This window comes from Pleurodeles waltl, chromosome 1_2, assembly GCF_031143425.1.
Source record: "Pleurodeles waltl isolate 20211129_DDA chromosome 1_2, aPleWal1.hap1.20221129, whole genome shotgun sequence".
NCBI lineage: Eukaryota > Metazoa > Chordata > Amphibia > Caudata > Salamandridae > Pleurodeles > Pleurodeles waltl.
In genome coordinates, this window is record NC_090437.1 from 981,625,346 (window position 1) to 981,640,911 (window position 15,566).

At 46.1% G+C, this 15,566-nt stretch overlaps 1 protein-coding gene across 12 annotated transcripts in view; it reads left to right on the top strand.

Annotated features, from left to right (window-relative positions):
* The window catches only part of FRYL (FRY like transcription coactivator), a 1,894,812-nt gene that overhangs the window by 672,843 nt on the left and 1,206,403 nt on the right, over window positions 1–15,566 (top strand). For all 12 annotated transcript variants that reach the window (XM_069201557.1, XM_069201569.1, XM_069201550.1 and 9 more), the window contains one exon: window positions 15,241–15,365. In XM_069201557.1, coding sequence (XP_069057658.1) covers window positions 15,241–15,365 — 125 coding nt within the window. The remainder of the gene's footprint in view (window positions 1–15,240; window positions 15,366–15,566) is intronic.

Consider the following 15,566-nt stretch of genomic DNA (forward strand, 5'->3'; position numbering starts at 1 on the left):
CCCGTGTAGGAGAAAACAGCAAACCACCAAATGTTTGTTACCAGATAGTGCATTTGTTCTCAGGGGTGCACAGTATATCAAAATCCAATCAATGTATAAAATAGTAATAATGGGGTTCATTGTTATCCTACATTGTAAGCATTGAGGTCCAGCCAACCTGAGTGTTGCCTTCTTCAGGTGAGAATCAGTTGAGGTTTTTCCTCCAATACCAAAGAGATATGGTGTGTTTTGTGTGTTTCGAACACATAGTCTTTAAAGTCCTACCATTTGGGGATTGGTCAAAGTGTGAATGTAGATTGCCCTCTGGCGGAGCTGAGCAAAAGGCCACTTTTGTTTTAATGACAGCCTGCAGCACAGAAAAGGAATGGAAAGGAGTTTCCCCCTGCACTCAGGACGTTTTTCCCCATTCACCATATTTCAGGGTGAATACCCTGAGAACAAAAAAATGTAACAGCTTGGGGGTAGACTACCTCTTGGGCACTTTTGTACATTGTACCAGTAGGCATCCACATTCCTTACAGCTGCTAAAAACACATACACACTCTCCATATACTCTATACATAAGGATACGCAAGTGACCTTAGGGGATTGTGCAGAAATGCACGTGGAAATTAGCAGTTCTGACAATCAAATAATTTTTTTCTGCACTTCGGTTGCAGCTCTGATTTTGTATTAAGGATATCGCCACACTGCTGGAGTGATTATGTGGCAGCAAAAGCTAAGGACCGAATACGCTGTAGATGTTCCTGAGCAGCAAACCTAAGTGCCTTATGACCCCGTTTTCCAGTTCACTTTGTTCTTCTACTCCAACTCCATCTTGGTTGGTGAAAGTGTGAAGTGTTGCAACTCAGTGTGTCGTGGAAACCATCCCACTCCCCCCCTTACCAAGAAGGGAACTCCAAAATCCCATGATGACACAGATCCTATAGATCACGTAGTTTGGGAAAACACTGAACTTGAACCCAAATGAGGAGTTTCTTGTACTCATTTTAAATACTTTGATTTGTTTGAAGAGTCCAGTGCCCAGAATGGGGAAGATAGGAGCTGTGAGGAATTTGTGGTTACATAGTCTCTACCAGAAATAACATTACCAAAGGTAAGTAACTTATTCTTCAGATAGAGACTTCTAACCACAGATTCCTCACATTTTAACTAGATACTAATGCAGTACCTATTTTGAGATAGGTCTGTGAATGCAATCAAACTAAAACTCTATAGATGTGAAATGCTCCTCTTGGCAAACCTGGCTATCCAGACAGCATTTCGTGAATGTATGCAGGGGTGCCCATGTAGCTACCTATCCTGCACATTTACCAGGCACTAATACCAATGAAGTGATAGCTTTTTCCCTTGTGGAAGGAGCTTCTTCACAAGTGCGTAGCAGATGTAAATGCAGAACACGGTCCAGCAGGTGATGAACCTCTTCTATGCAGCCTTGCCTTTTTTTGCATCAGTGAACCCCACAACGAGCTGACCACCCCCCTATTGTTCTCTGGTATGATCCGTGTAAAAGCTGTGCAGTTTTGGGGTTCAAGACTTAGAGGGCTAAGGGTGATCATAGAATGCTAGCTGGCTGATAGCTTGACCAAACGAGAAACAGTGTCACAACTTTTGGCAAGAAGCATGCCTGCACCTGCTGAACCAGTTGGTCTGGGGAAAACTCTGGTATATGGCGGGTTGAGAGAACACGCTTTCTCGCTTCGACGCCATACTGATGTAATGGCATCAAACATTGTCTTGAGAGTAAGAAACTGCAAGGGGCAGTTGTGGAATACCTCAAAGATAATACACATCAAATATATGAGGACCAGGTGAAGACTTCAGAACACAAAGGGAGAGGTGGAGGTAATCAAGAAGGGCACAACTCTACAGTTAGATAATGATAAATCTCAACAGTGTGATGACTATGGATAGAGAGCTGCATTGGTCTATGCTAGAAATTATTCCAAGTTGGATATTGGAGATTTTTCTATCAAGAGGGCAGGATGAACTCCACCTCAACCCAGAAAGAGTTCTTAAATAACTTTAGATCAGAAGGGATCCAGATCACTTAAAGCAGGTAAACCCAGGTTATCACCTTTTTTTTCCAAGGGTACCTGTGGTATACATATAAAAAAGAATTATAGGGTGCAGGCAAGGCATAATCTTCCCACAATCTGTTGTAAGCCTTACATGATGGTATGATTTTACCCATCTTTCCAGTGTGGGATGAGGTCACCATTGATGAAGCATGCCATAAATAGTAGATGTGGTCTCCTCTTCCATTAAAATTGGCATCTCTGGAACATTGGAATTTCTCGCATAGACTAGTGTAGCTTAACATAGCTAGCCATCACCCTCTGTTGTGATTTCTGGCCAAATAAACACCCCACTGCAACATCATGGAGAGAGGAAGGATACAGATGTTGTAGGCCTTTCTATTAAAAATAAAATACGAAATATACCCTTTAACTGTGCACAGATGAAAACCTTGCTGGGTGAGAGATAAAATAAGCAGATCGTCAGATAACTTTGCCCTAAGCCACACATTTGTCCCAATTACAGGCTTATACAGTTTTTGTCAAAGGACATCTGGCAGCCGAGAAGACTTCTCTCTGGAGGAAGGTCGAAGGTGTTCAGCTGTTGCTGTTAAATCTCCAAGCATGAAGGTGGAGATTGTGATGACCCACGTGTAGAACCCTGCTCTGTTGCTGTAACAGCATGCCATCCAGGAGAGGCGGCCTGATCGGAGGACAGATGCTGAGCCCAGGAGCTCTCTATCATACTCTCCATGCCCAAACCAGGGCCATTAGGATCACTTAGGCACGGTCAGTCCTGATCTTCTGCAAAACTCAGGCAGAAGAGGTATTAGCGGGGTAGGCATACAGGGGCCCCTAACATCTAACCTAGATGGAACGCATCTCTGAGCAAGAGATCCTTTGGAAGAATGAGTTACTTACCCTCGGTAACTCCTTATCTGATAACTCTCCATCCGCAGAATCCTTACTTTAAAATGATCCCCAAGCATCAGACGGGAACTGGAACTTTTCAAGCAGAACACCTGTGCGCCGGTAAGGGATTTTGTTCGGCTTCATGCCATAAGTGACTTATGTGGTACCCATATAAGTGCCACCTCAGCGACCTGATGTCAGTTCATTTTCAGGACTTTCCGTGCGAGGAGCCAAGATGAGTACTTACAACTGATGTGAGTTTCTAGGGCCCTTTTAAAGAGGGAAATCCTCATCCTCTAATCAGGTCGCAGAGTGGGGAGGTAAGGAATCTGTGGCTAGAAAGTCTACCAGATAAAGCTCTGTCCCTAGATATCTGTTGGCAGATGGAGGATGGGTGGGTCGGAAGGAATTTGTGGTAGATAGTCTGTACCAGATAAGACGTTACCAAAGTGTCAAAGCAAAATTTTGTCTTGAAGAGAAATAATGGTCAATACACAGTCCTGGTATGAAAATCATAGCAAAGTTTATTTGCTAGAGCCTGTAGGCGGAAGACTCTGCTCACAGTAACACACTGTGGAGCTCTTCAAAAACAGTCATTAGAGGCTTTTTATAAGGTTCAACGCTCATTAGTTTGCATTACAAGCACTATTTCACAAGCTACAAAAAGCTGCAAAAACATACAATTGACAGTAAAAGTAATTATTCTTTAAGGGAAAACCAGCTTATCGGTAGAGTAATTTAGGATATGGTGCCTCCAAGAGTGCCTCCTTGTCTCAATTTCAAAGTCCCTGTCTAGGACACATTGTATTTCATGTGTAGCATTCTAACCCCTCTAAAAGTCACATTCCAGCTTCGTAGTGTAAGAAGCTATAATTCTGTAACACATCCCACTTTTATTTTCTCAAACATCCTAAAGCAGTTACATTTTATTTTCAAAATAACCAATTCTTTCTCTAAGCTTCAAAGGTTTAGTGATTTGCGACTGCACAAAGCTGAGATAACACTGTCCCTACACCATGTCTGCATTTATAATTTGAAAACAGAAGACGAGAAAACCTCATGTTTTAGCTCAAGAGGTCATACAGAGGAATGTATGCGTGTTTAACGAAAGCAACCTTTAAACAGTATCCTAAATGCAATTGCTAAATGCTTGGACAATGGTTCAAGATCTCGTGTTGATTTTATTTTGCTTTCACAAAAGGTATGTAACTTGCTTATCTGATAGGCACATCTAACTGCAGATTGCTTACATTAGAATAGATACCCAAGCAATGCCTCCCTGAAGGCGGGCCTGCAAACCCAATTTAGAATAGAAAGTCCAGCAGAACTGAACAGGCAAAATGCCTGTCCCGATGGACCTGACTGTCCAGCCAGAAGTGCTTATTAAAGATGTACAAGGAAGCCCACATTGCAGCCTCACAGATGTCCAGGACCAGTACTCCTTGAGCTAATTCAGTGGTTGCAGCTTAGACTCTGATAGAATGAACACACAATCCCTCAGGTGGTTGCTTCTTGGCCAGTGTATAGCAGATCTTTATGCGGAGCACTATCCATCTGTAGATGGTTAATTTCTGCATAGTCTTCACTTTCTTGACCCCGATGTACCCCTAAGTGCCAGAATAGTCTCACCAACATCAGGAGGAAGATCGAAAGCTGTCAGGTGTTGCTGCTCAATCCCCGTTCATGAATATGAACCATGTGCCCGTTTGTGTGAGGCCTCTCCCCTGCTGCTGAACCAGAAGATCCTTCCCACGAGGCAGCCTGATTGGAGGACTGATGCTGAACCCCTCAATAAACCAGGCTCTCTGTGACCAATCAGCTGGTGTAAGAATAACTTGGGCCCAGTTGTTCCTGATTTTCTTGAGAGCTCTGGGCAGGAGAGTGGTATTGGTGGAGAGGCGTACGGGAAGCCGGAGCTCCACTAACGACAAAAAAGCCTCTCTGAGCGTTAGCTGCCTTGGAAACTCCAGTATGCAGAACTGCTGACATTGCACGTACTCCGTGATGGTGAACAGATCTAACCAAGGTTCTTCCCCTCTTGAACAAGAAATTACATCACCTTTGGATGGAGATGCCATTGTGATCTGCTGCGCATCGATGGCTGAGTTTGTCCTCCCTGGGATTCAGAGCGACTACCATGTGTTGAACCACCAGGGAAATAACCTGGTGTTCCAGCCATTTCCAGAGACGCTGAGCCTCCTGACAAAGGGTCCACAACCACCACCCGGCCTGTTTATTATAGTGCCACATGGCAGTGGTAATGTCTGTGAAGACCTGCATAGCCTTCTCTTCATAAAGGGCAGAAAGGCCTCAATGGCAGTCAAATCACCTGAAGCTCCAAGTTTATGTGGAGCACGGACTCCGCTGGAGATCATTGTCCTCTGATCTCCACCTCCCCAGAAGGCCCCCTCAGCCCAGGAGGGATGTATCTGCCACTACAGTCGGTTCTGTCTGGGAAAGGGAGAGGGGTTGGGGGGGGGGGGTGAAGGTCTGTCACTGTCCGATTGCAGCTCTGCAGCCACCACAGCAGATCTGTTGCTTTCAAGATCGGGACCCTGTTGGAGATATTGCCCTGATGCTGAGCACATTGGAAAGTCATTCCCCTTGCAGAGCCCCCATATACCAACAGCCATGTGTTACAAGAAGGGTGCAATAGGCCATGAGTCCCAAGAGCCTCTATCTTTTTCACTGAAACCCAGGATAGAAGCTGAAGACATCTTTATGATAGCCTGTATATCTAGGACTCGCTGTTCAAGAGAATAAACACAAAACTCCACTGTGAACAGCTCCAATCAAAGGTATTGTCTGAGAGGGAATCCAGTGTGACTTCCGCACTTAGTGAACTCCAGCCAGTGTAGGAAGTTTGCTGTAGTGTGGAGGTGGGACATGACTGCTGAAACTAGGTCGCTTTCAACAGCCAGTCGTAAAGATAAGGGAAGACTAGCACCTGTGATCTCCGCAAGTGTGCTGCAACCATTGCCATCACCTTGGTGAACATCTGAGCTGTGCTGGTGAGGCCCAAGGAGAGCACAGTGAATTGAAAGTGCTCCTGGCCCACCATGAACAGAAGGTAATCTCTGAGGGTGGGCAGGACGAGAATGTGAAATTATGGGTCCTGCAAGTCCAGTTCCACCATCCAGTCTCCTGTATTCAGGACTGACAGAACTTGAGCGAGTGTGAGCATTTGAATTTCTCCTGATTGAGGAAGAGTTTGAGAAGGCGCAGATAGGATATAGGGTGAAGGCCTCTGTTGTTGATCACCATGGGAATGGCAACCACAACCAGCTTCTGATGCCGGCACCCTCTCAATAGCTCCCTTAGCCAAGAGTGCCGCCACTTGCGTGCAGAGTAAGAAAAGATGGTCCTCTGTCAACCAGTCGTAATTGAATGGCATGGATACAGTGATTGCAACAAAGGTGATGGAGTAGTCCCTTTGTAAAATTTGCAGAACTAACTGTTGTGACAGTATTGACCTCCAGTAGAGCAGGTGATGGTGTATTCTGTCCCTGTCCCCTGCTACTGTATGCTGAAGATGGTAGGGGTCAAACTAATAGGGCTTGGAGGCTGCATCTGGCGGGGGAGTGGTGGACTTGCCTGATCGCTGGCTTCCTGACCCGCATGGTCTATAGGAAATGTGTCTTCGTACATGAAAGGGCTTTGAAGCTTGCAAGCATGACGGCTGAGAAAGGTATTGACATGGTTTGAAACCCCTTCCATGGCCATGAAAGGGGCAAAAGGCCAACGGGGTGTCAAAGTGCCATAGATAGACCAAAGGACCTGGCCTTATCAATGGAGTCCTTAAAGTACTCTAGGACTTGAGTCCCCCTTCTCTCCAAAGAGACTGGTACCATTAAAAAACATACATATGCAATGTTTGGACTTCCCCAGAAGCACCAGTAGTTCTCAGGCAGGCGTGATGCCGAAGGGCTACCTATGAAGGAACCGCTCTTTTCAGCAAGTCAGTCATATCAAGCCCACAACAAATGGTGAATTTTGATGCATCCTTCCCGTCAGCAATAGCCTGAGATTGTGGGTCAGACCTCCTAGAGACCATAGGCAGCACTTGTGTAACAGAATCCCAGATTATGTGGGACTAATGGCTCAAGAGGCATGTGGTGTTCTCCAGCGGCAGTGTTCAACTGGCAGAAGAGAGCATTCTTTCAGAAGGCCCCCAGCTTCTTAGATGTCCTAACTGGAGGACCTGAGGGGGGGTGGTAGCGGTGGGCAATCATCCTGTGCGCAGAACTCCCCATGCAGGGCTTGGTCCAGGCCCAGGGAGGGCATCAGTGAGGGCTTCATTAAAGGGAAGCAAGGGTTTGGAGGGGGGCAGTCCTCAGCTGCAGCACCTTTGTCGAGATGTTAGTCTTGACTAACAGTGAGGGTCCATGATCACAGCTGCCCTATGCACCACCCTACTGAAGGAGGCCCCATCCTCTTGTTGCTTCAGAGGGTGCACTGCTTCAAAGGAGGGAAGAGCAAGTGAGGTGTACCCTAGTGGCATCTGCCAGATCCTCATACTAGGTGTCCTCAGTGTTATTCAGTGGTTGGTGGTGATCATTAGGATTGCCATATGCCTCCCGTTCCCTCAGTGTACCTGGCCTGTCAAAGAGAAAAGGCTCTGGTTCCAACCTGGAAAGCATATCTCCAGATGGCTCTGGCTTTACGATGCCAGTTCTGCCCAGTGTCTGAGTTAAGAGCGATGGAGATGTCGTCTAAGGGCGTTGTTACAGGAGTGGGGGTGTGAGGTTTGTCTTGCCGGCAGTGCCATTCTGGATCCATCACTGACTCCAAGAGGCTGAGGTTGTATCCGCTGGCTGGAATACAGTAGTGGTTCCTCCTGAACCCATGGGGCCTAAAGGCACTCCAGAGGGGTCATGCCACCCAAAAGTGAGGTGCACAACCTCATAGAATTCTCTAAGTTGGGCGAAGGGCACTCTGGAAAAATTGGGGAAGTGCGAAGCCAACCCTAGTTGAGGCTCCATAGAGGCGCGGGCCTGGAATGCCGATGCTCTGTCGTCTCACCTGAGTATTTATACATTTGCGGGGAAATCAGACATCTCTTCAACTTCTTAGATATTTGTTTTCTTGTGTGATTTAAGAGATGACGACTTTGACCCAGATGACAACTGTGCTACTCCACAAGCGGTCCAGGGACTGGCTTCCAGCAGCATGGAGCTTGAGGGAGCTCTCGCTCAGCACCTTTGGGTTCATGGAGCAGTAATCCTCACAGCCCTCAGTCATTGTCCAGGCACCATAGATAGACTGTGGCGTTTGTCACAGACATCTGCCAGTGAAAAGCACCACATAGTTTGAAAAGAGCCAGTTTCTTGGGGGACATTCTGAAAATGTGTCCATGGATCGGAGCTATCTGTTGAGGAGAAGTAAAGAACTGATTATAGCACGCCGAAGTGGCTGCTATATCAGTACTGCGTATGCCACTTCCAGTGCAGATGACACTGCCACCTACCGGCCCTCAGGGGTACTTCTCTAAAATTTCTAGATCAAGTTTGACTCCTAGGGATAATTCTAAGGTAAGGAATCTGCAGCTAAACGTTTCTGTCAGATACTCTGACACACAGAACTGCTGACATTGGTGAATAGATAGAGCAAAGGTTCTCCCCATTTGCGGATGAGACCTTTCATCACCTCAGGGTCACCTCTGGGTGCAACTGTCAATTGTGGTTCACTACGGGTCACCAGCTGACTTTGTCTGCCCTGGCATACAAAAAGGAGCCTGCCAAGAGGTTTGCCACCATGAAAATAACTTGATGGTTCAGCGATTTCCAGAGGTGCAGGTCCTCCTGGCCCAGGGTCCGTGACCCCACCCAGTTTGTTGCAATACCACATGCTAGGTGTTAATAAGGTCCTGAACCAGCATCCCATTGATGGACGGAAGGAATAGCCCTCCGCTCCAAAAAGTGAATGTGGATCAAGGACTTGGCCGGAGACCACCTGCCTCTGAACTCCACCTCCCCTGGTTTTTTGCCCCAACCAAGTAGTGATACATTGGTCGTCACTGTCATTTCTGGGTAGGCTAGCGTGAGGGGTCTATAGTTCACTCCATCGTGGTCTAGTAGCCACTGCAGATTTTTTTTACAGTCTTTCCTGGAATCTGACTTGGCAAAAAAGGTCCCCTTAATGTTGAGTCCACAGAATCTCCAGGTCCCACTGTTGATCCAGCATATGCCACCAGAAATGTTTGGCCAGCGGTATGCAGGAGGACATCAACACCAGAAACCTCAGTCAACCTCACTGAAATCCAGGACTGAGGCTGAAAGTTCCAGAAATATCCTGAACTTTCCTTTCCGGGGAGAAAGGCACAAAACAACCATTTCCAGAATGGCTTTTATGAAGGGGAGTGTTTGAAAAAGAGAGCGATGCATCTTTGGCACGTTTATAGTGAACCCCAAAATTGCTTCTGTCCCACCGTGAACTGCAGCTAGCACCGATGGGCCTGCAGGATTGGAACATGGAAATAGGGCTTCTGCCTATCCAGCCACAATCCAGGGTAACCTGGTCCAAGTTGAACTTTCTTAATTTGTCCTTCCAGAAGGTGTTTAGAGGGTGTGGGTCTATAAGTGGAGGAAGGTCTCAACCATTTTTAGCACCAGAAAGTAGATGGAATAACAATTGAGATCTATTTCTGGCACAGCCAGGAGGAGAGGGAACAGGTTTTGGGGCAGAGCAAGGCTTCGCTTAGGCCCCTAGAAGAGTATATCAGTAAGTACCTCTTAAAGGACAGTAAGGGTTCACTAGTGGTTTACCATAGGACCACCGCAAAATAAGCACACTCATTAGTGGCAGGACCTTACCGGTGTGTCAATGCCACTGGCCTCTTGAAGGTCCTCATATCAATTCTTTTCCTGATAGAGTTGGCCACTTTATTAACCTGCATCTTAATCATTGTCAGAATCTGTACCATGCTTAACAAGAAGTGCAGTATGTGAGATCTTTCTTGTGTAGGTGAGATGTTAAGAGCATGCTGAAATACAACTGAAAGCGGGCACAGCTTGGCAAAGGTTGTAGCACCTCCAAGTCTGAGAGCACAATGGGCACCTCGTGCCAATGTCGGTGTTAATGCTCCAGCAACCGGCGTCAATTGTGGAGATAGAAGACGGTACATGAGGTACAGAATCTGTATTGGTTTTGCAGGTGGCCCTAGAAACTGGGTGTACTGGGACAAGTTGTGGGCTTGACGCATAAGTTAACTGGCTTCACAAGCAAGATCTGGAGGAATGTGACATCCTTGCACCTTCTTAGGATTACAAGAATGATAGGTAACAGTCTTGTTTGGAGTTGTTTTTTTTCTTCAACTTCTGCAAATAGTTGTAGCACAACAAAAAAATGACCTTTGGGTCGACCTCTGTGAATTCTGGACCAGGACCGAGACCTACACTTGGACCAGCCTTGACGAGGAGTTGTTCAGTGCTTGGCGATGTAGAGTTTTGCCTTGCAGTGCAATATGACCTTGAGGTTCATCTGCGCACAATCACTACAGGCCCGACTCAATCCCAGGCACCACAGTTAAACCTAATCACGATCTGTCACAGACATTTGCTTGCAGGAGTTCTTACAGAGTTCAAACCTGTCAACATTCGGAAGTGACATTTCTGTTGCCCACTGTAATTTTGTTGGGGCTAAAGATCTCTAAGTGATAAGCAGTAGCTATAGTTCTACATCTGGTCTCACGGAGAAAAGGAACTTATAACAGCTCATGGGAGTGGCGCCTATATAGTCGCCACATAATTTCCAGGGCAGAACAGTGTGGGTGCGGAGCTAAACGCATCACCTACTGGTGCGCAGAGGTATTTTTAGAAAAGCTTCTGGATCCAATCTGACACCTAGCAAAATATTCAGAAAGTGAGGAATGTGCAATTAGAAGTCTCTATCAGAAGCTATTTGTAGCAGCATGATTATGCTTTATATATGCCATTTCACCTGTCCCTGAAGATCACAAGAACATGGGACAGTGCGTATCTCACAGTGAGACTGACTGAGTAACAGCTGACTGATGCACATCATCCCTCTTGATAGAAACAGAGTATGAGTACAACTCCAGCAACAGACAAAATGAAACAAGAGAAAAAACAATGGTGTTCTAACTGCCCTGGTTGCTACAAGGCCAATTACAAAAATCAGGATTTTATTGCCAGCACTGAAAAATTATTCTTTTCAGAAGAGCTGGAATTCATTGGAAGTTAGGGATATACACAGTCTCTGTATTATTTTGTAGACAAAATTAGCATAGAAAAGATAATTTGACAAAGATTTTGTAGAGAAAGCAGCATGAAAAATCATGCTGGAGCAGAATTTTATGCTCTCATTGTAAGTCAATCTTAGTTATTGTGGATTGTTAGTTATTCCTTAGTATCATTAACGTTTTACAGTGCATTTCTACTAGCTGTACTCGGCTCTATGATCTCAAGTCTAGGAACCTGCACAGTGGTCACAACCAATTTGCTTTTGGGGCTCTGCGTCTGAGGCCACCGAGAGTAGTCTCTTCATAGGCTCCGCACATCATTTCAGAGCACAGAGGTACGGTTGGAAAAGTTTCAGAATCCAGTCTGACGCCTGGGGAATACTCAAAAGGTGAGGATCTCTAGTTAGTCTCTACCAAAAAGAGTGTTACTGGAGGTAAGTTATGTGTGCTTTATGCAGAACCGTTGGTCTTTAATTTGATCTCATTCCTAAAATGTTTGTTTTATATATTGTCTTTGTCATATTTTAGTATTATATTTAACAAATTAACTTTGGTAAAACAAAAAAGTATTTTAACACAAACTTTTTTTTCTCACTCCTAAGGTGAATGTAATATGCTAATAAACAAGCATGTCAATGCGTTTGAATAAAAAAACATGGTCTCTGAGTAGAAACTGTTGCCACTGCTTTCTTTATTCATGTTTATTGACGTGTTGCTCTTTTAAAATCTCCCTAAAAAGAAATGAGCCCTACCATCTCCACCTCCATCGTCCGATGTGTTGTCTTCATCTACTCCATCTGTATTGCCTTCTACTCTGTGTTCTGAAATGGGTGCAGGCTTTGTTACCCCAACACATCCTGACCTCTTCAAATACTGCCCTCTTTTTTTCCTATCTCTTGTACCTCTCTCATCAGCTTAAAATCATTTATTTTTCTCACCACAATGCCCACATAAAGCTTTCCCAGGCTTTTCTTTTGATGGGCGAATGTGGGTGCTTTGATTTCAATTTCTAGTCACTGAATGTGATACATTGGATCTTTACCATAAACGAATTGTGCAACAAAGCTTATTGGAATGCAGGTTATGCGTCTATCATTTATGATTTATGTTCTTTCCTTTTGAGCAATTGTAGGAAGTTGGCTCTGTATGTGCTATTTCAAAGTAAGGAATAGCATGCACAGAGTCCAAGGGTTCCCCTTAGAGGTAAAATAGTGGTAAAAAGAGATAATACTAATGCTCTATTTTGTGGTAGTGTGGTCGAGCAGTAGGCTTATCCAAGGAGTAGTGTTAAGCATTTGTTGTACATACACAGACAATAAATGAGGTACACACACTCAGAGACAAATCCAGCCAATAGGTTTTTATATAGAAAAATATCTTTTCTTAGTTTATTTTAAGAACCACAGGTTCAAATTCTACATGTAATATCTCATTCGAAAGGTATTGCAGGTAAGTACTTTAGGAACTTCAAATCATCAAAATTGCATGTATACTTTTCAAGTTATTCACAAATAGCTGTTTTAAAAGTGGACACTTAGTGCAATTTTCACAGTTCCTAGGGGAGGTAAGTATTTGTTAGTTTTACCAGGTAAGTAAGACACTTACAGGGTTCAGTTCTTGGTCCAAGGTAGCCCACCGTTGGGGGTTCAGAGCAACCCCAAAGTCACCACACCAGCAGCTCAGGGCCGGTCAGGTGCAGAGTTCAAAGTGGTGCCCAAAACGCATAGGCTAGAATGGAGAGAAGGGGGTGCCCCGGTTCCGGTCTGCTTGCAGGTAAGTACCCGCGTCTTCGGAGGGCAGACCAGGGGGGTTTTGTAGGGCACCGGGGGGGACACAAGCCCACACAGAAATTTCACCCTCAGCAGCGCGGGGGCGGCCGGGTGCAGTGTAGAAACAAGCGTCGGGTTTGCAATGTTAGTCTATGAGAGATCTCGGGATCTCTTCAGCGCTGCAGGCAGGCAAGGGGGGGATTCCTCGGGGAAACCTCCACTTGGGTAAGGGAGAGGGACTCCTGGGGGTCACTTCTCCAGTGAAAGTCCGGTCCTTCGGGTCCTGGGGGCTGCGGATGCAGGGTCTCTCCCAGGCGTCGGGACTTTAGGTTCAAGGAGTCGCGGTCAGGGGAAGCCTCGGGATTCCCTCTGCAGGCGGCGCTGTGGGGGCTCAGGGGGGACAGGTTTTGGTACTCACAGTATCAGAGTAGTCCTGGGGTCCCTCCTGAGGCGTCGGATCTCCACCAGCCGAGTCGGGGTCGCCGGGTGCAGTGTTGCAAGTCTCACGCTTCTTGCGGGGAGCTTGCAGGGTTCTTTAAAGCTGCTGGAAACAAAGTTGCAGCTTTTCTTGGAGCAGGTCCGCTGTCCTCGGGAGTTTCTTGTCTTTTCGAAGCAGGGGCAGTCCTCAGAGGATGTCGAGGTCGCTGGTCCCTTTGGAAGGCGTCGCTGGAGCAGGATCTTTGGAAGGCAGGAGACAGGCCGGTGAGTTTCTGGAGCCAAGGCAGTTGTCGTCTTCTGGTCTTCCGCTGCAGGGGTTTTCAGCTGGGCAGTCCTTCTTCTTGTAGTTGCAGGAATCTAATTTTCTAGGGTTCAGGGTAGCCCTTAAATACTAAATTTAAGGGCGTGTTTAGGTCTGGGGGGTTAGTAGCCAATGGCTACTAGCCCTGAGGGTGGGTACACCCTCTTTGTGCCTCCTCCCAAGGGGAGGGGGTCACAATCCTAACCCTATTGGGGGACTCCTCCATCTGCAAGATGGAGGATTTCTAAAAGTTAGAGTCACTTCAGCTCAGGACACCTTAGGGGCTGTCCTGACTGGCCAGTGACTCCTCCTTGTTTTTCTCATTATTTTCTCCGGCCTTGCCGCCAAAAGTGGGGCCTGGCCGGAGGGGGCGGGCAACTCCACTAGCTGGAGTGTCCTGCTGGGTTGGCACAAAGGAGGTGAGCCTTTGAGGCTCACCGCCAGGTGTGACAATTCCTGCCTGGGGGAGGTGTTAGCATCTCCACCCAGTGCAGGCTTTGTTACTGGCCTCAGTGTGACAAAGGCACTCTCCCCATGGGGCCAGCAACATGTCTCGGTTTGTGGCAGGCTGCTAAAACTAGTCAGCCTACACAGATAGTCGGTTAAGTTTCAGGGGGCACCTCTAAGGTGCCCTCGGTGGTGTATTTCACAATAAAATGTACACTGGCATCAGTGTGCATTTATTGTGCTGAGAAGTTTGATACCAAACTTCCCAGTTTTCAGTGTAGCCATTATGGTGCTGTGGAGTTCGTGTAAAACAGACTCCCAGACCATATACTCTTATGGCTACCCTGCACTTACAATGTCTAAGGTTTTGTTTAGACACTGTAGGGGTACCATGCTCATGCCCTGGTACCCTTACCTATGGTATAGTGCACCCTGCCTTAGGGCTGTAAGGCCTGCTAGAGGGGTGTCTTACCTATACTGCATAGGCAGTGAGAGGCTGGCATGGCACCCTGAGGGGAGTGCCATGTCGACTTACTCATTTTGTTCTCACCAGCACACACAGGCTTGTAAGCAGTGTGTCTGTGCTGAGTGAGGGGTCTCTAGGGTGGCATAAGACATGCTGCAGCCCTTAGAGACCTTCCTTGGCATCAGGGCCCTTGGTACTAGAAGTACCAGTTACAAGGGACTTATCTGAATGCCAGGGTGTGCCAATTGTGGATACAATGGTACATTTTAGGTGAAGGAACACTGGTGCTGGGGCCTGGTTAGCAGGGTCCCAGCACTCTTCTCAGTCAAGTCAGCATCAGTATCAGGCAAAAAGTGGGGGGTAACTGCAACAGGGAGCCATTTCTTTACAGCAATATATACAGGTTGCAGCAGCAATGTATTTAGAACAATGTTTTCCTTTGCAACAGGTTTCTTGTTTGTTGTCTTATGCTAGTTATCTAGTTGGGTAGGAAACAACTGTTATTCTTACTGTTGGACCTTGGGAAGTGCTGTATTTACACCATTCTGTATATATTCTTAATCATGTATTTCTAAATGATCATGGCTAAATTAGGGTGGGAGCCAATCGACTCAGTGCACAAAAATGTATGCTGAGTGCACAAACTATGTATGATTCTTATAGGACTCAAATAATGTTTGTTATTCTAGGTCCTTGGTATCCCATCCCCTTCTTCCTTGTTTAAGCACGTAGTGCCAATGATGCGCTCTGAGAGCATGGAAATTACAGAATCCCTTGTTCTAGGGCTTGGCAGGACCAACCCAGGAGTTTTCAGGTAATGTGCTTTATTCGTATTCCTGCCTTAATATTGAATACTTGTTACTTGTTTTCTCCGTGTGAAGCATACAATGCCATCTAGGGAATCATTTCATGCTGTCAGAAAGATTTTTATTTGATATTAATTCGTTTTAATCCTTAACTAAGAAACCAAAGTACTGGAATATGTGAAATGTTTGTTGGACCTTTGGTGCTAGTA